Source organism: Argiope bruennichi, chromosome 5 (genome assembly GCF_947563725.1).
Source record: "Argiope bruennichi chromosome 5, qqArgBrue1.1, whole genome shotgun sequence".
Taxonomy (NCBI): domain Eukaryota; kingdom Metazoa; phylum Arthropoda; class Arachnida; order Araneae; family Araneidae; genus Argiope; species Argiope bruennichi.
The window spans coordinates 128,767,798-128,788,518 of NC_079155.1; the positions used below are offsets into that span (position 1 = coordinate 128,767,798).

Here is a 20,721-nt window from a genome sequence, read left to right on the forward strand (position 1 = left end):
TTTTGTAAAAGTAAATCATTTTTATTTGAATTTCTAAAAACAAGAGAAAAATCATAAATACATCAAGTTTAATAAGCCTTTTTATAGATTCTTTATATTACCTGTACTTACAAAAATGAAACTAGTGTAAATAGAGCAAGCATTTTAGAGGCATACTGTTTAAAAATGAATTAAAACTCCTTACTTCTGTTTATTAGAATTTCTTATGTTAAAACTGTTAACTGCAAATAAAATCGATTTAATAATTCTTTGAATGAATCATTAAATGATAATTCGTAATCCTTAAAGTGAATTCATTTGAAATAACAATCGATCTAAATCTTAAGTTTAGCCCAAAACATAACATCTTAAGCCAAACTTAACATAACTAATTTTAACTATCAAATATATTAAAAGCTTTTCAGAAGATAGACATGCTGAAACTACGATATATTTTTTAAAGTAATGCGTTTATTTGGGAAATTTAGAAAAAATTTCAATAATGCGCTTCATCTTTAATTGATTTGTCAGAGCTATATGATTGCAGTAAATATGCTGTGGGTTGCACGAAATTTAAGAATCTGACTTTCAAAAAGGCTTTTCTCAAAGAGAGACCCAGATTCCTAATAAAAAATATATTTTCCCTTTCTGAAGAAGAGAGATAATGCTTTTTAACATATATTCTTTCTATTAATTCGGGCACAAGTTAAATCAAGATTTTTGGGTACCATTGAACAGGTTCACTTAATTCATACTGACCAGATGATAAATCTTTGTACATCATATATGCTAATACTTTCTTGGGGTTTTTAATTTATTTATTTTGTATTTTCTCTATGAAAACTTTTTCTTTTTTCCAATTTCGCTCGTTTGAATATTTTTTCCTCAAGAAAAATGAAACATTTGAAACTTTCTTGGGTAACTAACAGTTCTTGGAAAACTAAATTGCAGCTGTTTTCAATTCTTAACTAATTCTGTTACCGGAAAGAATCAATAAGAGAAGGGAATTTCTAATAAGGAAGTCCATGTAAAACTTGTCGCATTCATTTTTTGGGCGTCATCCTGGCGACGTTGGGGGCCCGTCGCTTGTGGCAGTCGAAGCAGTACAGTCTGTCGTTCAAAGGGTAGCAGCCCCGACCATCGCTGTTGGAGGACAAGGGGAGGCCGCAGTCCTATTAAAATAAACGGGGAATAATCATAATAAAGAAGTGCAATTTTGAGGAAGAAACATCATCATTTTTTAATTCATGTTAAGCTATTTAACCATTTCTGATTAGGAATGGCCTCTTTTAATATCATAAAAAATATAATTTAACATTTTGCAATATGCTTTTAATAATAAAACATATCCTTGGATGGAAGAAAAGAAAGCAGTCCTTGGAAAACTTTTTTTTTATACTGTGCGTAATCATTTGTTCATTTTATCCTCCACTATTTCATCTGAATATATTTGTAATATAAAAACATATATACATATATAAATCTCTAAAGCACTTGGCATAGAAATCTTTATTATTTATTCTTGAATCGTAATCGTCAAATGTAAACAAATAAGCTTTTACAGGTGCATCGTATTTTTAACAAAGCTGCAAAATATTTTTAGTAGTTCTCTGGAGAGAACTCGCCATGTCACTAAAAACTATATTCAGTCAGAGGAAAGAATATATAAAAGAAATCAAGAAATAGGTGTCAAACAGGAAGTTTAACCTAGCAATAAATTGAGCTTAATCATCCACCACTTATGACTTTCTATGAAAATTAATTTGCTTAATAGTTGGCTATGACTTGCCGATGGAAATTAATGATCATATCTTCCAGAACAATTACTTCACAAAAAACTTTTATATTATTTTTAAAAAATGGAGAGTTTAAAAAAAATGGCAAAAATTTCTGCATTTTTCATTTCATTTCTGCATTTTTTTTTGATAAAATTTTTTAATGTAATATACTATCTGTAACTGTGATTGTGCTGTAAAACAATGCTTTGCCAGTGATACTTTAAACAAATCAGGAAATACAGCTTTCTATTTATTCGCTTATAATAAAGCCATTAGAAATGATGATGACTGTGGGAAACAATGTTTACATAATTCTGCAATTTGCATTAGAAAACCTTTTTAAATTATCCATTGATGTAAATAGGATTTTATTATTATTATTTTAGCAATTGAAAATTAAAATTGGACATTTAACTTTTCTGAAATTCTAAATGGAATGTAGCCACTATAAACATTTTTCATCTTGATATTAGTAACCAAAAGAGCGACGTCTCTTCTTTCGCCTCGCCACTACATCGTGGGTTACTACATACTTAAGCTGGACGTTCATGGCCACGCCGATGGCACCCCATTGCCCATTGTCACTGAGGAAAAGCGGCATGATGGGTCGGCATGGATGCATAAACCATGCTACTATATCAGTTCATTTTTATCGTTCATTTAGATTGGGATGCGGATGGGGAGGCAGGGGTTTCTGAATGACCTATCGTTTAGTGATCGGCCTCGAGGGATGGTCTTGAAATGCCATGGCATTGCGTAGAGTGATCGCGAATGTAATAGATGACCACGTATTACGTACCTCACATCGATAGCAGGTGGTATGGTAGCTGTTCCCCATGGCCAGGACCCGGGTGACTTCGTTGGTATAAGATGGAGGTGCGATGGGCTTCTTGCAGCGGGCACATTGCGGAGCTACCTTCCTAAAAAAATAAATAAAACAATTTAATATATTTTATATAAAAATTTAATGTTGAGAAAATGTAATAATCACAAGGCTAATATTTATTATTAATACAAATTCTGACACCCCTCTTCAGAAGTCATCATTTTATAGAATCCATCTTCATAACCAGCAGAGTTTGATCATTTCAAGGAAATAAGTTAATCATTTAGCATCATTAACAGTTTTCAGGAAAAAGAATTTCGAAGGACCTATGTAACTGTGCCTTGAGTTTTCACTATCATTTGAACTTATACGACTTCAAAAAAATCTCTTACTTTGGACTTGGCATATTGTTTTTGTGAATATGACGTCAATCTAAATTAATTTATTTTAAAAATCAGTGGTATTCGTCTAACATATATGATTCAGTTCTTTCTAGTTTTATCCATTTTGACACTCGGATTAAATCAAAAAGAACATGTAAGAAGAAAACCAAGGCAGATTAGCAAACAGACAATTAACTAGAAGTTCCCAGTTTTTTTTTTTTTTTTTTTTTTTTTTTTTTTTTTTTGCGGCGGATATAGGGTAATATTTTATTTTTCCATTGATTAAAAAAGTATTCTGTTCGTTAAGAGTTACTCGTACCTGCCTCTTTTGGACGATTAGAGTCCACAAAGTAGTGATGAGTAGTGACGTGAAGTTCATAGGCGCGTTTTCTTTCAGCTGTTCTTTTCTGGTGTCCATTTTCAATTTCTTTTTTAATCATTTTAATTTTAGACTCTTGTAATATTACATTATATTGCTTAGTAAAAAAAAAAAGAAATATTTAATTTACTATTTTTTACCTCATCCTTATTTCTGTGAAATCTGTTGCGTCGGCATTTAATCGCGACACAATATTATAAATACTGCTGGAATATCAGATTTTTTAATCCGCTAATATCATATGGAACTAGGCGAGTTTGCTTGTGTAAGAAAAGAATTTTAATGAAACTTAAGATTTACAAGAAGCGTTCGAATCCAATTCTTAATATTATAGTTTGCGTTTTTTTATTTCTTCAAATCATAATTGTGTTGAGTTGTTTTAAATCAAATCGCGTACGCGACAAAATTAAAGACTTTGCCGAATGAGCGAAAGACTGAACTGAACAAAGCTGGAGTTTCTGTTTCCAAAAATTGAAAGTAGTTGAATTCTATTAAATTGAAATCAAGTAAAACTTAAATTTCAGATATTAATCTAAGATTTTTTTTTAAATATTTTTTCATGCTAGCAGATCAATGTGACTCAGTTTCTTTTACAATTTACTTATTCACAAATAAATAGCTCCCACAAAATTTATAGTAATTTGTTTTAACTATGCTATTTTTTAATTAGATTTTTTTTAACTAACTCTCACGAAATTGAACCACAGTTAAATATCATAAATTTCATACTATTTGTTATTTGAATGTTTTTTTCTTTCACATTACATTGAAATCGGCAAGCATATCTGGCTTTGGAAGTTTAAGAAAGGAAAGGCAGCTCTCAAAAGGCTTTACCCGAAGACCTCGAGAAAGTTTAATCAATTGCTGAAAGATGCATTCAGTTTTTTTTTCTGTAAAGAATATTCATCGAATTGATCCCTATAAAAGAAAATATCTTCCAGATTTTCAAAAGTTCAGTCTCTACTAATAATAAAGAAACACGTGGACACGTCCAGGAGTTTTGGCATTCTACAAATCAGACCATTCGATTTAGAGCTACCCTAATTTGATACAAATATACTTTGGAAGAAAAAAAAATACCTTGATGCGATTTTTAAAAATTTCAATTAATTAAAAATTAGGTAAAATTTCCAGATTTTTCTTAAAACCTTTCAAAATGGTTGCTGCATAATATTCCTTTTGCAATTTCTTAAAATTATAAATACCAATTTAATTGCTATGATACCAATCCTTCCTAAATTCTGAAAATTTTTTAAATATTTTTCTTTGCAAAATTTTCAACAATAGTAAAATTAAAATCATCTTCATAATTTCATCAAATATTTAATCGAATCATTTCTTTCCATTGTTGAAAGGAAGAAGTATACGTGTGTAATGGAATGTGTAATGTGCGAGTCGTTTGCCTCTCAATTAATAATAAAGAAAATTGTGCATGAGTGTGCATTGCCCTTTACAGGCCAGACCATTTGACCTACCTAATTCGGTACTGATATTTTTTGGAGATTGGAAATGTACACTTCGGAAAGATTTAAAAAAATTATTTATTTCAAAATAAAATAAGAATTATGAGTTTCCCAGCAAAACCAATTTAAATGTCATTAAAATTTCCTCTGCATTACAGCAATTTTTAAAACTCATTTTTGGCATAATAGGTTTCATTGTTGCGTTGAAATTGAAACGGTTTTCATCCAATATTTAATCACGTGATTTTCCGCCATTGCTGCAGATGAAGGAAGAATATCTGCGCAGGAATCAGAAAGATACAGTGATGTAAAAGACAATGTTCAATTAGGAAATAGTTGACGTGGACAGTTGTAATCTTGTTAGCAGTGTGATATCATGGGCCTATATTTCATTAGGATTTATATCCCAATAAATAGAACAAATGTAAGATAATACAGCTTAATTTGAGACTTAAAAATGCATTTTTGAGAGAGTTAGAAGCATCAAAATGAAGCATAAGACATTTAATTGAGTAAAGATAACCAATATTCACGCCGAACCGGTGCTTAAGGAGGCTATTAATTCATATTTTTAATTGATTCTTTAATAAGTAAGAATTTCTAGATTTTTTAAATGTTTTTTATCTATTTTCTAACTTCTAAATAAAGTGCCAGAGAGAACAATGTCGAGGAATATAAATAAAAAAATATTCATCTGAATGTTATAAATTTTCAAGTTATAGCAAAAGTCTATTTTCCTTTAAAGTGCCCGAAATTCAAAGTTCTGCTATTTTCATTTTCATTCCCGATTTTCGTGCCATTAAAAGATGAAAGCGACACTTTCGAAAATGTGAAAGGATGCCATACTTCTTGTAGCAGTCCATACAGAGGATGTTCTTCTGGGGATCGACGCTGAAGGGAACTCCGTCCAAACACTTTCTGCATCCAGCACACTTGAAGCATTCTGGGTGAAACTTATGGCCCTCCGCCTTCAGCACCTGCGGGTCAAAAAATGTTCGAATGACCATTGAAAATGAATTAATTATTTGGACAGATGAAAAGCGAAATATTATGTCACTCTCTCAAATGTTTAGAACACCTTAAAATTAAAGCAATGAAAGGATGTCCCATCCATTTTGCAACAGATGGAACAAAAGATTAACATTAATAAAGATTTTCGAGCAGCCAAAATATTCCAGTTAAATCAGTTTCTTTCAGTTTTGATAATCTCTCAAGGTTATCTCCATTTGGTAACCAATATCAAAACAATTTACAATATTAAAGCCCTAAGATGGTAGTCAAAATCCGAAAAAAAAGATATTAAAATTTTATCCAAACATCAGGCTTTCGTTCACCACAAATACTAGTTTTAAACTGAGAGTAATATGTATGATATTTGCCAAGTTATGTGACTACTACATGCTCTCAAAAGGAAGATAAAGTAGTTCCAAAAAGCACAGTTTGATACATGTGTACCATCACCCGGGAAGAACGCGTATTTTATGTACCAGATTAGCAGAAAGCGAAACTTTCTTTCAGAAGCGCAGCTCTGATCTGGGGAAACAGTCTGTTCTCGGTGGAGAACGGAAGAAAACATTAGATAATAGAAATTTTTTAAAGGATGTAATAGACACTGCCGGTGCTTTACAGGTAAATCTGCTGCTCTTTTTGAAATGGTGATGCTTAGCGACAGCCCGTCTCCGATAAGTGCCTCTCACAGGGTCAAATATATAAAATCGCAGATAGAGCGAGAGAATCAAAAATGAATTTGCCAGCTATTTCAGCGTTTTATCTGTTAGAAATCAATGGTATAGACACTTACCGCAAATGACAGATTTCTTCTGATGCTTTAGAAAAATCTTTCAAAACGCTTGGCATTCGAAAGAGATACGAAAATAATCCAGAAAAATGAATCCTGTTATTTAATCGCAATTAAATTCAAAAGTGGTATTCACTCATACAATTGCCCGTTCAAAGCGCGAGTGTTTCGAAATGGCATATCAGAACTGATCAAATAATAAATAAAAAGCACGAAAGTTATCTTTTAAATTAAAAAAAAGGAAGAAAAGAATGTATTACATTCCTTATGTCCAAAATATTCTTAGAATCCATTATTGGCATCTAATTTATATTTAATTGGAATTAGCTTTAATTTTTAGATCTCAGTAAATACAGGATGTCCATAAAAGAATGTCCATTGAGGAACATATATAGAAATCTTTCTTACTCAGCTTCTCATAAAAGAATAAGTAATGTCACACACCTGTTAATACCTTGCACAGTCTGTATTTTGCCTTATCTAATTTTCACCTTCTGAAGCAACAAAGGAAAAGGCGAATCTTAATGTCCTGCAGACGTTCCCACCGATGCTCAGGCAAACTGAACGTTTTAGAATAAAGAAATTTTTAAAGATGATTTTTCTTCTCTCGACTTCCTCGCATTGAAACGCGTTTTTTTATTTTATAGATAACCGAGTGTGCAATTCACGAGTCTTCTTTTCATTTGATTAGAAGGAAACTTTGATATCATTTTATAACAAGATGACTCGCCGAAATTCATTCATCTAGGTTTTTGAGATAGCACATTTGCAAACACTCGAGTTACAGATTAATACATGGTCAACGGATAAGGTGTGAAATCCGACAGAGAAAGACAGTTCAGATGATATTTCATGCCAAGTTTCATCTCTTTAGATCTTAGTTATTTTGTTTGATATAAATCTACAGTGATGGCGCCTACAAAATTGAATACGTTTTTAAATTTGAATACATTTACTTTCCATCATTCTGAGTTACCATAACACAAATGCGTATAACGCTAGAATATTGTAACGAGAAAAAAAAATGCAGAAAGTTTTTTTTTTTTTTTTTTGATAAAGGCAATGATCTGTTTGTTTTCAAACTTCTTCGTGTTAGACATAACCTCACAGACGCAGCCTGCTTCTATATTCACTCTGGTGTAAAACAACCGCCTCAAATGTTTAAAAAAAAAACCAAAAAAACTATAGAAAATACGATTGAGGAATGAAAACTTTGTAATGGAATTCATTAGAAAAGTGACATGAGTTTAAATATATATATATATATATATATATATATATATATATATAATATAAACAAAAAGTTGTTTTCAAGGTAAAGATCTGATGACATGCAATACCTAAAATTATTAATTTGTAGAATAATACTAATGAAGCCAAAAATAAAAAGAAAGAATCCGAAATCGACGGACCTTCGTATTGCCACTCATTTCATCCGACCCTCTTATATTTGAATACAAGAGATTCCGCGTTTCTTAGTCTCTTCAATGATCAAACAAAGTTGGAAAATATTTTTTCAAAACCAGTTTTTAAGCACGAAGTATGCGGTGTAAAGTCTCGATCCAATAACAGGTAGCGATATGATCAAATTTTTTTATTTACAGCTTTATTACATAAAAACAACTCTTTCTAATCTAGGTTAAATGAATGATGCTATTTACAACACGAAAATTAAACAAGAATAGTTCCTCGAACAATTTCGAAGGAAACAACTTTACAAGAACAGCTAACAGGCTGTTGGCGTCTGAGGCTATTCCAGGGGTAACTCTCGGAATCCACCGAATTTTCTTCGGGTGGAATTTTACTCAGAAGTCCAATTCACACGAAGCTTCTCTCCTTGGTTCACACGAAGCTTCTCTCTTTGTTTCACACGACGCTTCTCTCCGTCTTCTTCCGAAAAATCTCACCTTTTATTTTCCTCTCAGACTCCCTATTACCCAATCACCTTTCAGAACAACCTGAATCGTCTCTGGTCGCCCGTGGGAAATGTCCATTGATGATCCACCCTCCACAATGGGAAAAATGAAGGACATCTGGACATCTGGAGTGTTTGACACTGTCGCCTTTCGAAGACACGATTTATTTCCCTGGGAAACGCACGTGTGGTTCCTTATCTGGATTAGCACTAAATGGCCAGATGACCGTACTTAAAAGGAGGGTCTTCCATTTGGCAATCTGGAGGCACTTAACACTGTGGGAGTTTCGTTGATGAAGAATGGCCCGGAATGTAAATTATCGAGTGTGGGAAAAAGGAATGTCACAGTGGTCACCCAGGAAGAAGTTGAATCATTACAGCGGGTCCTCCAAAAGTCGGGAGTCCTTATCATGGCGCCTGCAACTTTTGAAGTATACTATTGCGTACGTAGGGAGGTCTAACTGGATATCTATATTTTCTTAACTAAAAACGGTCTTTATTTATTTATTTTTTTAGAATGAGCAGGTCTTTTTGAAATTTCAAAGAGTACCTAATAGAAGTTTTAAATATGCTGCAATCAGAATATATACATTTCTTATTCTGTAGACACTACAAAGCAGGTGGTCTGAGAGGCATCAACTGCAACTCCGAAAAAGGGTTTTTCGTACTCTGCCACTCTGGCCATTCATCAAAATCTGGAGGTCGAATTTTTTGACGGTCACAATACTTTCTCTTCGTATAAAGAGAATAAAAAGATTCATTCGAATTTACAGCCGGGTGATCAAAATATAAACAGCTTAAAAAAAAGTTAAAAAAAGTTTTTTTAAAAAAATCCTGAAAATTTTTCTTACCTTTTCGAGTATGGGTCGATGGCAAGACGCGCATTTGTCTAATTTGCTCTGAAAATGTAGAAAAAAATATATTGAGTATAATAACAAGAAAAAAAAATGACGAAATTAAAAAAAAAATTGTTAAAAGGTATGCTTAGAAAACGTTATTATAACTATTTAGATACATTTTGTTTCAAAATTTAGTTTCGAATAAAATATTTACCAAATAATCTTCCTCGCAATAGGGCTTTCCATTCATCGTGTAGTAAGGATTGCCGTAAAGTTGTTTACCTGAAAAAGGAAGACATTCTCACAGGTTTTTTCATCGCAACGCGAATGAGAACATATTTATTATTCATAGAATGCATCCACTCTACATAATATTTCTTTCGGTCTCTTGAGTTCGGCACAGCACGCCTGAACGTACGGATTCTTTGGAATCACCCGTGAATTCATCAAAGTCCGTTATCTCACTTCTCGCAGACTAACAGAGGAAGAAACGGAGCTCAGGATCGTCCGGTACTCGAATGCAGCGACAACGTAAACATGAGGACGTGAGCTATATGATTATCAAATGAGGATGAATTGCAACAAGTCGTTTCGATAATCCTAAATGATAGCATAATTTATTTATTTATTCGGAGATTTTTGAGAAACGTGAAAAAAACCTCAAAACACATTTTGTAATGAAGTATTTAGTAACGTTTTGTTAGTGCACTTTTACCACATATTAGAAAATGGGAATTTTTTAATTAAAAATATTCCAGCCCTTTTGATTTGTCTATACATATAAACAACTTTTGAAAGAAAAAAATGCTTCATTTTTGAATTTTTAGACCCATAATACAAATGAAGTCATTTTTTGAGTTCAAATACTTGTAAAAGACTTGTTGTCCGTAAGTTCAGAAATTTTTATATTCAGCTTTATATCAGTTTCGTTGTTCAAGTTCAGAAACAGCTTACTATAACTATAGACTGTATCTTCAAACTATAAAATTCAGTAAGTTATCCTTTATTTATTAAGTTGTAGAATAAGAACATCTTTTAAAAATTATATAATCTTTTAAATAAATTGCTCGTATGTATAAAAACTTGAGTTTTATTCAAGAGCAATAGTCTTATAGGTTTATGAAATTAAAAAAACATTGCTTGTTTTCATAAATTTGTCCAGATACATATCATGGTGAGACGTGCAACACCATGTTACATCATTTACCAAGGCGCGAAATATTAAAAAAACAAATAAATACGTTGAAATTGAAATGTTTGACGCTTTGAAATAGATAATGAATGCAAAATTAAGACCAACATTAAGATCAGCATGCGCAACAAAATGACATATTTAGAAATAAAGGCAATAAAAAAAAATTTAGAATTCCACCAAAATCTTGAGAGTTAAGTTTTTTGAAGTGTACAATATTTTCTCTTTGTATACAAGAAAATAAAAAAATTTGAACTTTCGACCAGGAAAAGAAATTAAAATATCATCACAAATTTAATGAGTAGAGAATAAACTGAAACATTGTTACCTGAAAAATCCTTACATTAACTAATTGCCACAGATAGTTTGCCAAAAAACATTTCAGCCAAATTGAATAAATATAAACTCTACACCCCCGCAATTCCCTCGCTCTGGCGCAACAAACGATGAGAGGAATCTTTTGTTGCGGCAGGAGGGAAGTCAAAGCAATTCTTGGCAAAAATCATGCTTACCGTAAACAAACTTTTGAGACTCATTTAACATGGATAAATTAATATTCTTACTTGTTCCTTTTCGAATTCAGTTTGAGCAAAGTTGGGTTTATCTTAAACAACTCAAAACGTATCAAATGGAGGAACCTGTTATTGACACTTGTAACTTAAATTTGATAAAACAAGAGTTTGGGGTCACCTAGAATTTGAAACTTGGCAACATTTTAAACTTGGAAAACATTTTAAAATTCAATTAATCAACCACTGATCCCCTCCAATAACAAAGCTCCATTGGGTGATAACATGTACGGGAACGCATATTTCTTTACACTTCCCACCAGGTTTTTATGGGCGTGTACTTTTGCTTCTCTCTCTCTCTTAATAAAAGGTCTAAAGTCAGGGAAACGGTCTTCTAAATTTTATTGTTTTTGTAATTCATGTGAAAGTCACAAGATCTTATTATACAAAAGGAAATCTGACGAATTCACGGACTTTGCGACGAATTTTCCAAATAAAAATTCCGATTAGTGCAAAGTGTAACGAAGAGGACGAAGGGAGGTGTACAATCCCAAAACGTCAATATTATGAGGCGCCAAAGTGTAATGCGTTTCTGTCCCTTCTTTTAAAGCCATTTCTGAAAAAAGGAAGAAGAATAGAACTATTCATGCTACACTTGTTAAGCCATTGCTGACGAAAAAACATTGAATCCTGGAAATCACTTCCTATCAATATACCACTGCGTTTGTATTTTCAATTTAGAGCATCAATATCTCTGTAAATGTGAGTTTTAGTTTTGTTTGGTAATGCATTTCAAGAATACTTTCTCTTCGTGAAAACTAAACGTTGAAAAGAAGAAAGAAGAATCCATATCAAAGGAAACGGACACCTACAGCATAATGCACATACGAAGCACCTTTGGTGGTAGTTGAGGTTCTCCGCTTGGCAACCCTTTTCGTTGATCACTCCCAGACATTTGGCACACGTACCTACAACAGAAATGGAAGATCAGATTGCCGTCTCCATACAGAAACAAATCATAAAGGCATTACATTCATTTAAGGCAAAGTCTTAGCAAAAGGTTCAGTCAGAAAAGGGGGATAATTTTCTTAAAAAAAGAAATCTTATAACGGTGGTGCTGAGATTGCATGCTAAGTTTCCTTCATCCAGTTCATGATGTTTTTGAGCTATAGTTTCACAGACCGACAGACAAATCTAAACCCTAAAAAGATCATGTTTTTCTTACTCGCAGAGATCTCTTTAAGACTTAACAATTCATCAAAATTTAGAAAATTTTCGTTACTTGAATCGATTTCGACAATTTTTATTTCTTACGTAAGTTAATGACAGTTAGATGCGTTATCAATGATCTTCTGCTCTTAATTATCATCCGTTTTCAAAAGCAGTCTCTTTTACATTTTATGTGTATGTATGGGGGGGGGGTCATAATTCCTAAATACTTCTGGGGGTGGTTTCTAAAGATCATGATTCCTAAATACTTCTTCAAGGATCTCTGCCCTTTCGAGAGATATCGCAATATATAATGCAAATGCCTTACCTTCAACTACTGGAAAGATTTCGCCGATTTTCAGGGCCAGTTAATTTTGCCATTTTAAAAGCCTATATAAGCAATCAATCTTCTCAACCTTTATTATACAACTATAATTTTTAGCATTAGCGTCAAAATTTTATTTTTGATAACATTATATCATCAAAACGGGTTGATATAATTATACCAATACCATTAATGAGGTCATTGAAGACGGCTAGAATTAATAAGATTTATTTTGCCGTGTCAAACGACTTCAGTGAACTACATCTTATCACAATGAAGGTATAATAAAAGTGTAGTTGTAATAGTATAAGTAAAAATTACACAATAATTACAGAGCATTTTGATTGGTTGTAGCATTTTTAATCGGACGTGTAGTCTTTTTCCAACACGAGTAAAAAGTAATTATTAAACTTGACTATTGAACGATGTTTTAAGCTAAGTGAATTGAACTTATGCTAATTAAATAAAATTAAATAGATCAAATCATTTTAAACAACATTTTAAGTCAAATTTGAATTGTTTATCAAAATATAGCACCTTAATTATTCTAACATTTTTGAAGAAGTTAATAAGTACTTATTTAAAATAAGATTTCTACTTAATAAAAATTTGAATATTTGCATCAGATTTTCGTAAGTAAAAGTAATCCACATGTTGTTCTGGTAAATATTTTTTTTTTTATTAGTAGGTTTTTTTTTTTTTTTTTTTTTTTTTTTTTCAGTTTCTCAAGTTAGAACTCTTGTGTACTTAGCTGTGAGTAAAAATTGCTCAGTCTAAATGAGTGAAGTCAAGACAAATATCGGAGAGCTCTATTTTTGGGAAATTTATTGATTTGCTTGAAGTTGAACTCACTAGATGAGAATCTAATGGTGCTGTTATATTAATAGACATAACCTCAAAACTTCTTCAGAGAAGGATTCTTCTGTAAGCGAAATATGTGACACTTTAGTCCCCATAATAGAACAAATATGCTCAAGAGCTTCTATTCCCGTTGTTTCCGGCAAAAGAATTTCACAAATGATAATGATATCATGCTAAATACATGAATTTATTAAAGTATAAAAGCAGAAAATGTTCAGACAAGTTTAAATCCAACCTCACAGAATTTATAGAAGCTAGACGTTTATTTGATATTTCTCACTTGTGTAAAATTGCCAATTATGGGATAAAAAGTTCTAAACGATCAACGCTCTAACAGGAAAATGGCTATAGGTAATATTTATATAGCTGCAACACATGCGCTTTAAGAAAGAAAGAAAGAGTAAAGAACTAAGATTACAGATCAAGTTTAATCAAGAGCGGACAAAAAATACTAGTGCATCAGAAATGATTACTAGCGACAATGACAACGCTGAAGATCAACAGTGTTCTTTACAAAAAGAGGCAAACCAACCAGATCCATCAAATAGACAAGAAGAGATAAAAACACCAGGTGCTGCGCGGTTTCATATTAAGTTAATGTTAAGTTACTTTTCATGTATTTATGGTTCCAAACATCTTTTTAACCTTATCTCATATTGGCGCTATCTCTCTGACGATCTCAAGAAAGTTATAGATCATATTATTCAAAGAAATGGATACTTTGCTGCTTCAGAAAATATCCTTTTGTCCGTGCTAAGTTATGAACATAAAATTCAAAGAGAAAACTTGGTTTGCGACATGTTTTAAAAGCTAGAACAGAAAGTAAAGACAGAGTCAGGAAATTTAAAATTCCAAAGTTAAATGTTACAGAAATGAAATGCGGCTCATGAAGCGAGGCTCCGTTATCACATCATTCCCTGTAATATTTTTTCCGAAAAGAATTTTCATTGTATGTCACAGGACTCATCACCAATAGAAAATTACCAGTTCTCTGAACTCCTGAATGCGACCTCCGGACATAACAAATGATGTGGATATCGATGTGGTATGGAGATTACTTAGCAACATTATCTATCTAACTCTTTAGGTTTTGTAATTATTAAATGCACTCATACTTGAACAGAAAAGCAAATACACAGAAATCTTCCGAATGAATTTTCTTCAAAATTTGATAAAAAAAACAACAAATTTGGTCTAAAGTTCGTATTACAAATTTCATTTCAGTATTTTTGAGTTATCGTGTTCAAAGACAGCCAAAAGACCAAATGTGCTTTTCAAGCTCAAGGTGGTCTGAAATGTGGAGAATCGTCTAGAACTCCAGTTCGAATTTTTTTGTTGATAATTACAATGCTTTCTCTATATTTCGTATGCGAAAAAGTGAAAATAATTATTGTCTGAATACTCAAAATCAGTGGTTACGCCATGATTAGTTCAATATTTTTTATCAAAAACACTCACATTTTTCGGGAATACAATTCTGATCCAATGACACTCTGAATGTGCAGTTTTATCTTCATAAAGATGAAATAGCTTGCACGAATTTATAAAGCGGGTTATTGGAAATCAAACCTCGAAAAGAGTGAATGAGAAACAACTACTTAATTTGAGTTATTAACATCCCATCTCATCTTCATGTAAAGGAAATATGATGCGCTTCACAACAATACAAACTTGCAAATTCACAGTTATGAGTAGGTTCGATGTAAAATTTATTGTCTTTTTAATTGATGAACGTTGTTAAAATTCCTCTGAAAAAATCTAATGAAGTTCATTAATACGACATTTATAATTAAATACATGCTGCAAATTAGTATTTATTATAAAAATCCGATAAGCAAGTGGTCTGCTGGACCCATTTCTGCGAACAATCATTTAATTTTCAAAACGATAAAAGTGGAAAAGCACGTATGTTTCTTTATTTCTTCTTATGGCAACAGGTGGTGACGCTCATCTCTAAACATTTCATTCATCCGAAAACTTGCGGAAGTGTGGCCTTGGCGCGGATTCTGGCAGCCGTTCACTTCGGTGGAAATCGAGAAACTCATTTACGTGTGGTTTTGGTGCATAATTCACATTTGGCACGAAATCTGAAAACCAAAATAAATCCCGAAAACTTGCCTCACATAAATAGATTTGTGAAATGTGACCGAAATGAAAGCAGCGGTAGAAGGAAAAAATGACTGTCTCTACGTCAGAAAATTGCCACAGTCATATGAAGAAGTCGGCACAACTCATTTTTGTATTTATTTTAATGTGCATTATTTTGTATCGATATGCATAAAAATTATATTTCTTGTACACACTTCTCTTCCAAACACTGTTTTTCCGGCACATTTGCGTGACTCATCCTTCATCGGTCGCCCAACTTCGGGAGCGTTAGCACTGCACATTCAACAAGTGGAATTATAATGTCTCGAAGTAGAAAGAATACAATTTTACCATAAGGAAGATTTATCGGTTCAAAGCGACTCGTAACTCAAAGAAACAGAATTCATACGCAACACATCATTTAAGCATTCAAGGAGTATTCCAGGACTGTAATAAAAAAATTAGAATTCCTTAGAATATAAGTAAACAAAAGCATTTTAGAATGAAAACACCCATTTTCGGAGCAAATGACTGGACCACAGACAACATAATGCTCTACAATCGGATTCACAGCTTTCTTTGAGCAACAATAATATTCTTGATCACCTAAATCAAGAAAAATAAGAGTTGAAATCTTAAAACAATTTCCATCTGCTAATTTCAAAAAGTGAATGGGTTGGGTGACTGATTACTCAGCTGTTCCGTTTTCTATTTTATCTAATCAGTTGGCATCTTGGTTATGTTCATAGAATGCTTAGTCTATTTCTGAAGAAATCATCATTTTTGAATTGAATTTTAACATATACAGAATATGAACATTTACCGCCTCATTTCTTTTACAAGTTTAAAATTGCAATGGTTCGGTGCGCGGGCGATGAATCGGGAAATCAATTAAATGGTTCCTTTTGAATACCTGCAATCCTCCACTAGGTGCGAGGGATGTTTCAGATCATTTGGATACATTTTCCTTTCCATCTTAAAATCCCATCCATTTCCTAGATATGTCGACTTTTTTCCCAATGATTTCTAAAAAAACACGATTTTTACAATGGAAAAGATTTGCAAGAACTCTAGACCATGCTTTTACAACACTGTAGAAATAAAACAAATACGCACAAAAATGAATTCATTATAAAATCTAAATGGTATTTCATTATAAAATCTAAACATTGCAGATATGGTGGAGGTTGAAGGGATTATTCTGAACATACTTCATAGAATTAAAAAAAAAAAAAAGTTCGTCAATGCGTCATACTTAGGAGAAGCACGTTTGTCGCGATATCAGGCTCCTTGAGAGAGAGAGAGAGAAAGAGAATAAACATACCCAGATAACTTTGGCCGCTTGCCATCTTGCTCTTCCCTGATGGTATCTTCGCTCTCGGAGAACGGCCTGAAAATAAACAAACCACCAGATTAACACGTCGGATCGCATAACTCCAAATATAAGAGATCATAAACATCGGCATCTGCCAGGCGTTATTCAAGAATAGCTCACATTCAACTCAAATTGCGGAGTAAAATTACATTTAGAAACGGCAGGCAACCGGACAGCGGCGGCAGCTAAGTTGAAAGGGATACACAAGCAAGGCGATTAAAGGAATTTATTTTCCTAGGTGCTAAAGAAATGAAACTGAGAGAAAACACACATTTTATTAATTATAAAATATTCGATTAATATTAAAACTTGATAAAGTACATTTGATCAGGTTTCAATGTCTTGTGATGTTCACTTCATTATTACAATATCTATAAACATTGAGCATCTGTTCAGCAGTATTCTGTACAAGTAGACATGGATGCCGGAAACCATGACAAGTAAATGAAAACAAATGCCCTTTCACAAATTCAATTAAAAAAAATTAACCTTCAATAAATTATTAATATGATAAAAATATGTTGAAATGTGAAGCTAAATGGGTCCATTTATTAGAAGAGGGATTCACTGTCTAGGGCTACAAAAACTTCAAATCCGCCACTATGCGCTATCATACCTAAGTCCGGTGTTGCGAGGTTGTTACACCTGCTTACTTATGAGAATGAGGTATGTGAGTCTGTATGTGAATAACCCCACCCCCCGTTACCGAATGGCAATCATAATTTTCAAATGCAGTCCAGCACTGTTTCTCGTCTCTTGATTTCATATATAAAAAAAGTAAAAACAGAGAAGGCATTTTTTTTTTCTTTTGGCACATTCGTTTTATTATTATTGTTGTTGTTTTTTCTGTGCCGATAAAAGAGTAAATTGGCAGTATTTAATAAATATTCTAATAAATAATTGAATCGAATACATAATCCGAGTATGGCAATCTCGCAGCATATGCACAGCATGCGGAAGTTTCGGTCGCGATGCGGGAAGTGAATGTATTTGATTGCATTGAAAGATCGAAGCATGAATCTCCCCCCTGCCGGTATGGTTATGATCCTTCCTTGTTTGAAAGAAAAGCTGCCGTCTCAGGCTTTGTCCATATCATCTGCCTAAAATAAAAAAATCGAGTCCGTGTAATGGTTGAATAGAAATGCGCAACTGTAATTCTATTAACAGTAATTAAAATCCAGCGAAAATGCTTGCGTGTCAACTATAAGTAAATAATTACTGGAATTTTTTCTTTTAATCCAACTTCTAAAAATATTTTTAAATATTATTAATATATTTTATTTCTTGTATATTTCCTTTTTATAATATTATTTTTAGTTTTTAAAATATATACTTTTTCTTATTTTTAATCGACTTCTCTGTTTCATAGTACATGTCGAAAGGAGTTTCTTTTCAGTTGTGGCTTATTCTCATTTTCATTCTTTTTGTTTTGTTTTGTTTTGTGCCTACGCAAAAACTGGCGTTAACACAACTATTCGGAAGTTTTATTTTTACTTGCAATTCCCGTTCACAGTAAGACTCATATTTGCAAAATTCATTTTTTTGTATGATAATAATAGAAGTAATGATTAATAATAGGTACGTTTAGATAATAATAGTAATAGAAATGACATTTTCACACTCTCCAACCAATTAACAGCCATAATGGTAACAAAGATAGTGTGAGATGGCATACATAGTATCGCGGTTTGTGTTATTGTAGCACAGTGATGTAAGGACATCACATCGTTCGATGACTAAAAATTTCACGTAATTTTAGCTCATTCAGTTGTTCAGTTATCCCATTCACAATACCACGGATAAAGATAACACACTTGCTGACAGATCTATTGCAAAATTTGTAACGTATTTACATTTTGGAGATAAAATCATAAGCTACATTCCACCTCTCAAGTTATAATTTTAAGATATTCTTTTCACATTCACGCGGGAGAACAATTCGGCGTTTCTTCTTAATGGATTCCGTCCAAAATTTGACAGAAATATGCATTTTTGGCTTAAAGATTATGCACCGAACGTCTTCCTTCTAACTTTTTGGATTATGATCTAAAGAAGAAAACAAAAAAGTTTTTTTTTAAAGAAAGAAAACATCGTTGGCATAGATTTTCTTCCGAGACATTTTCTCTTTTTCTGTGGAATTTACACACTTCTTAAAAAAGTAAGAAAAAATGCTTTTTTTTTTTTGTCGTTCTCTTGAAAAAAGGTATCTTTCTAGAAGAAAAGAAGTCGAAAAAATCAAAAAGAGCCCAGATTTTCTAAATTTAGATTACCTTCACGGAGTTTGAAGGTTTTTCTTTTGTCGTTCGTTACTTCCTCTGGAAAGCTACCTTCCGTGCGCATCCTTGAACGAAATATTTCAGGCGCTATGCACTTTTTTCGAAAATTAAAATTTAAGAAGAAAAGATCAACCTATTTCTTTTTCTTCCTGTTCGTCAGGAATTTCTTAGAATACAGGAAAACCACTAGGCGACATTATTAAAAGAATTGGCAACTTTTAAATTAGATTCACAATTCAAAACTTGAGATTATGATATTTTCAAGTGAAATGACTTGTTTTGTTTCCTTTTGGAACAATTTTCCACAGAAATACTAATAAAGGTTGTGCTAAAAGAAAGTACTACACATGAAAATTGAACATCATTTAATAAAAGTTTATTAATGCTAATTTTTTCCTAACAAAATACAAAATTCTATTTTTGTATGTATCGAATATTCCAAAATATTTATTCATTTTGTTTACTCGTTTTCAGAATTCTTAAGTAATGAACGTTGCAGAAATGGTCTATGTTGTAATAACCCGATAATAAGATTGATAAAATTGAATGACGTTATAGAAAATTCGATAAATCCCAAGCTAGACACAAAGTAAATTCGTAAACTAGCTAAAAATTTTAAAAGCACTAATTGATGTGGACGACCAAGGATAAACCCAATCTAAACCGAACAAATCAACAACTTGGATTAAGCAGCTTCTTCTTTCCGTTCTAACCGAAATCAAAGCAGGCGGGCACGAAGCAGCCCATCCAACTCCAGGTTCATCAAAAAGACCAAATGAGATTATTGATTTTTAATCCTACACTTGATCATCATATCATCATTTTTAACCATCATATGGGAGAACGAATCTATCCAACCATTTGCCAGCAGGTTATTTGTCATAAAAGTAAAAATTTGGCAATTCCTTAAAGTATATATATATATATACTTTTAAAAATACTGGACGAAATGTAACAAAATTTGGCGATTTCGATTTATCAAAGAAAAAAAAAATAATTAGTACCAAAAAACGCCCGTAGTGAAACTTCTGGCCTGCGATCGAAAACTTCATTATGTAATTTTCATGAAAGGGTACTTTGACTCGATATCGAGGATAAAAGGAAGGGTTGCGGGAATTTAAATAATTCTGCAATAATTCGCCCGTAGATGTCGTTGTCACTACGTGAACGTGATTTATTAGTCAAGCTGTTTTATCAACGGAATGAAAATGCCAGTGCTGCTCTTTGTGAATACCTGTGGTTAAAACAATTAGGTAGAGGACCGATGACCATAACTAATTTATGAAGAATGGTAGAAAGATCTGAAACACCATGAATTCTTGGTGTGCAACCAGGCCGAGGACAATTGCAGGATAACCAGGTAGGACTGACATTCCTACTTTAAAAGAAAAAATAACGTTACATGTCAGGCGAATAAATGTCGATATGCTGCGAGCCACCGCCGAAAACCTCATGTACCACATGCAATTAGTTACTGGAACATCAGGCTGTTGGTCACCTTGAGTCAAATTTGTAAGTTGCTTTAA

General features: G+C 32.6%; 1 protein-coding gene across 2 annotated transcripts in view; it reads right to left on the reverse strand.

Annotated features, from left to right (window-relative positions):
• Nucleotides 1-20,721, reverse strand: part of LOC129969376 (LIM domain-containing protein 1-like) — a 35,583-nt gene continuing 14,862 nt past the window's right edge. For both annotated transcript variants that reach the window (XM_056083929.1, XM_056083928.1), the window contains exons 2-8: nt 16,869-16,934; nt 11,934-12,029; nt 9,575-9,642; nt 9,373-9,420; nt 5,655-5,785; nt 2,557-2,677; nt 1-1,151 (exon numbers count right to left, since the gene is read on the reverse strand). In XM_056083929.1, the coding sequence (XP_055939904.1) occupies nt 1,023-1,151; nt 2,557-2,677; nt 5,655-5,785; nt 9,373-9,420; nt 9,575-9,642; nt 11,934-12,029; nt 16,869-16,893 (618 nt within the window). In that variant the 5' untranslated portion in view covers nt 16,894-16,934 and the 3' untranslated portion in view covers nt 1-1,022. The remainder of the gene's footprint in view (nt 1,152-2,556; nt 2,678-5,654; nt 5,786-9,372; nt 9,421-9,574; nt 9,643-11,933; nt 12,030-16,868; nt 16,935-20,721) is intronic.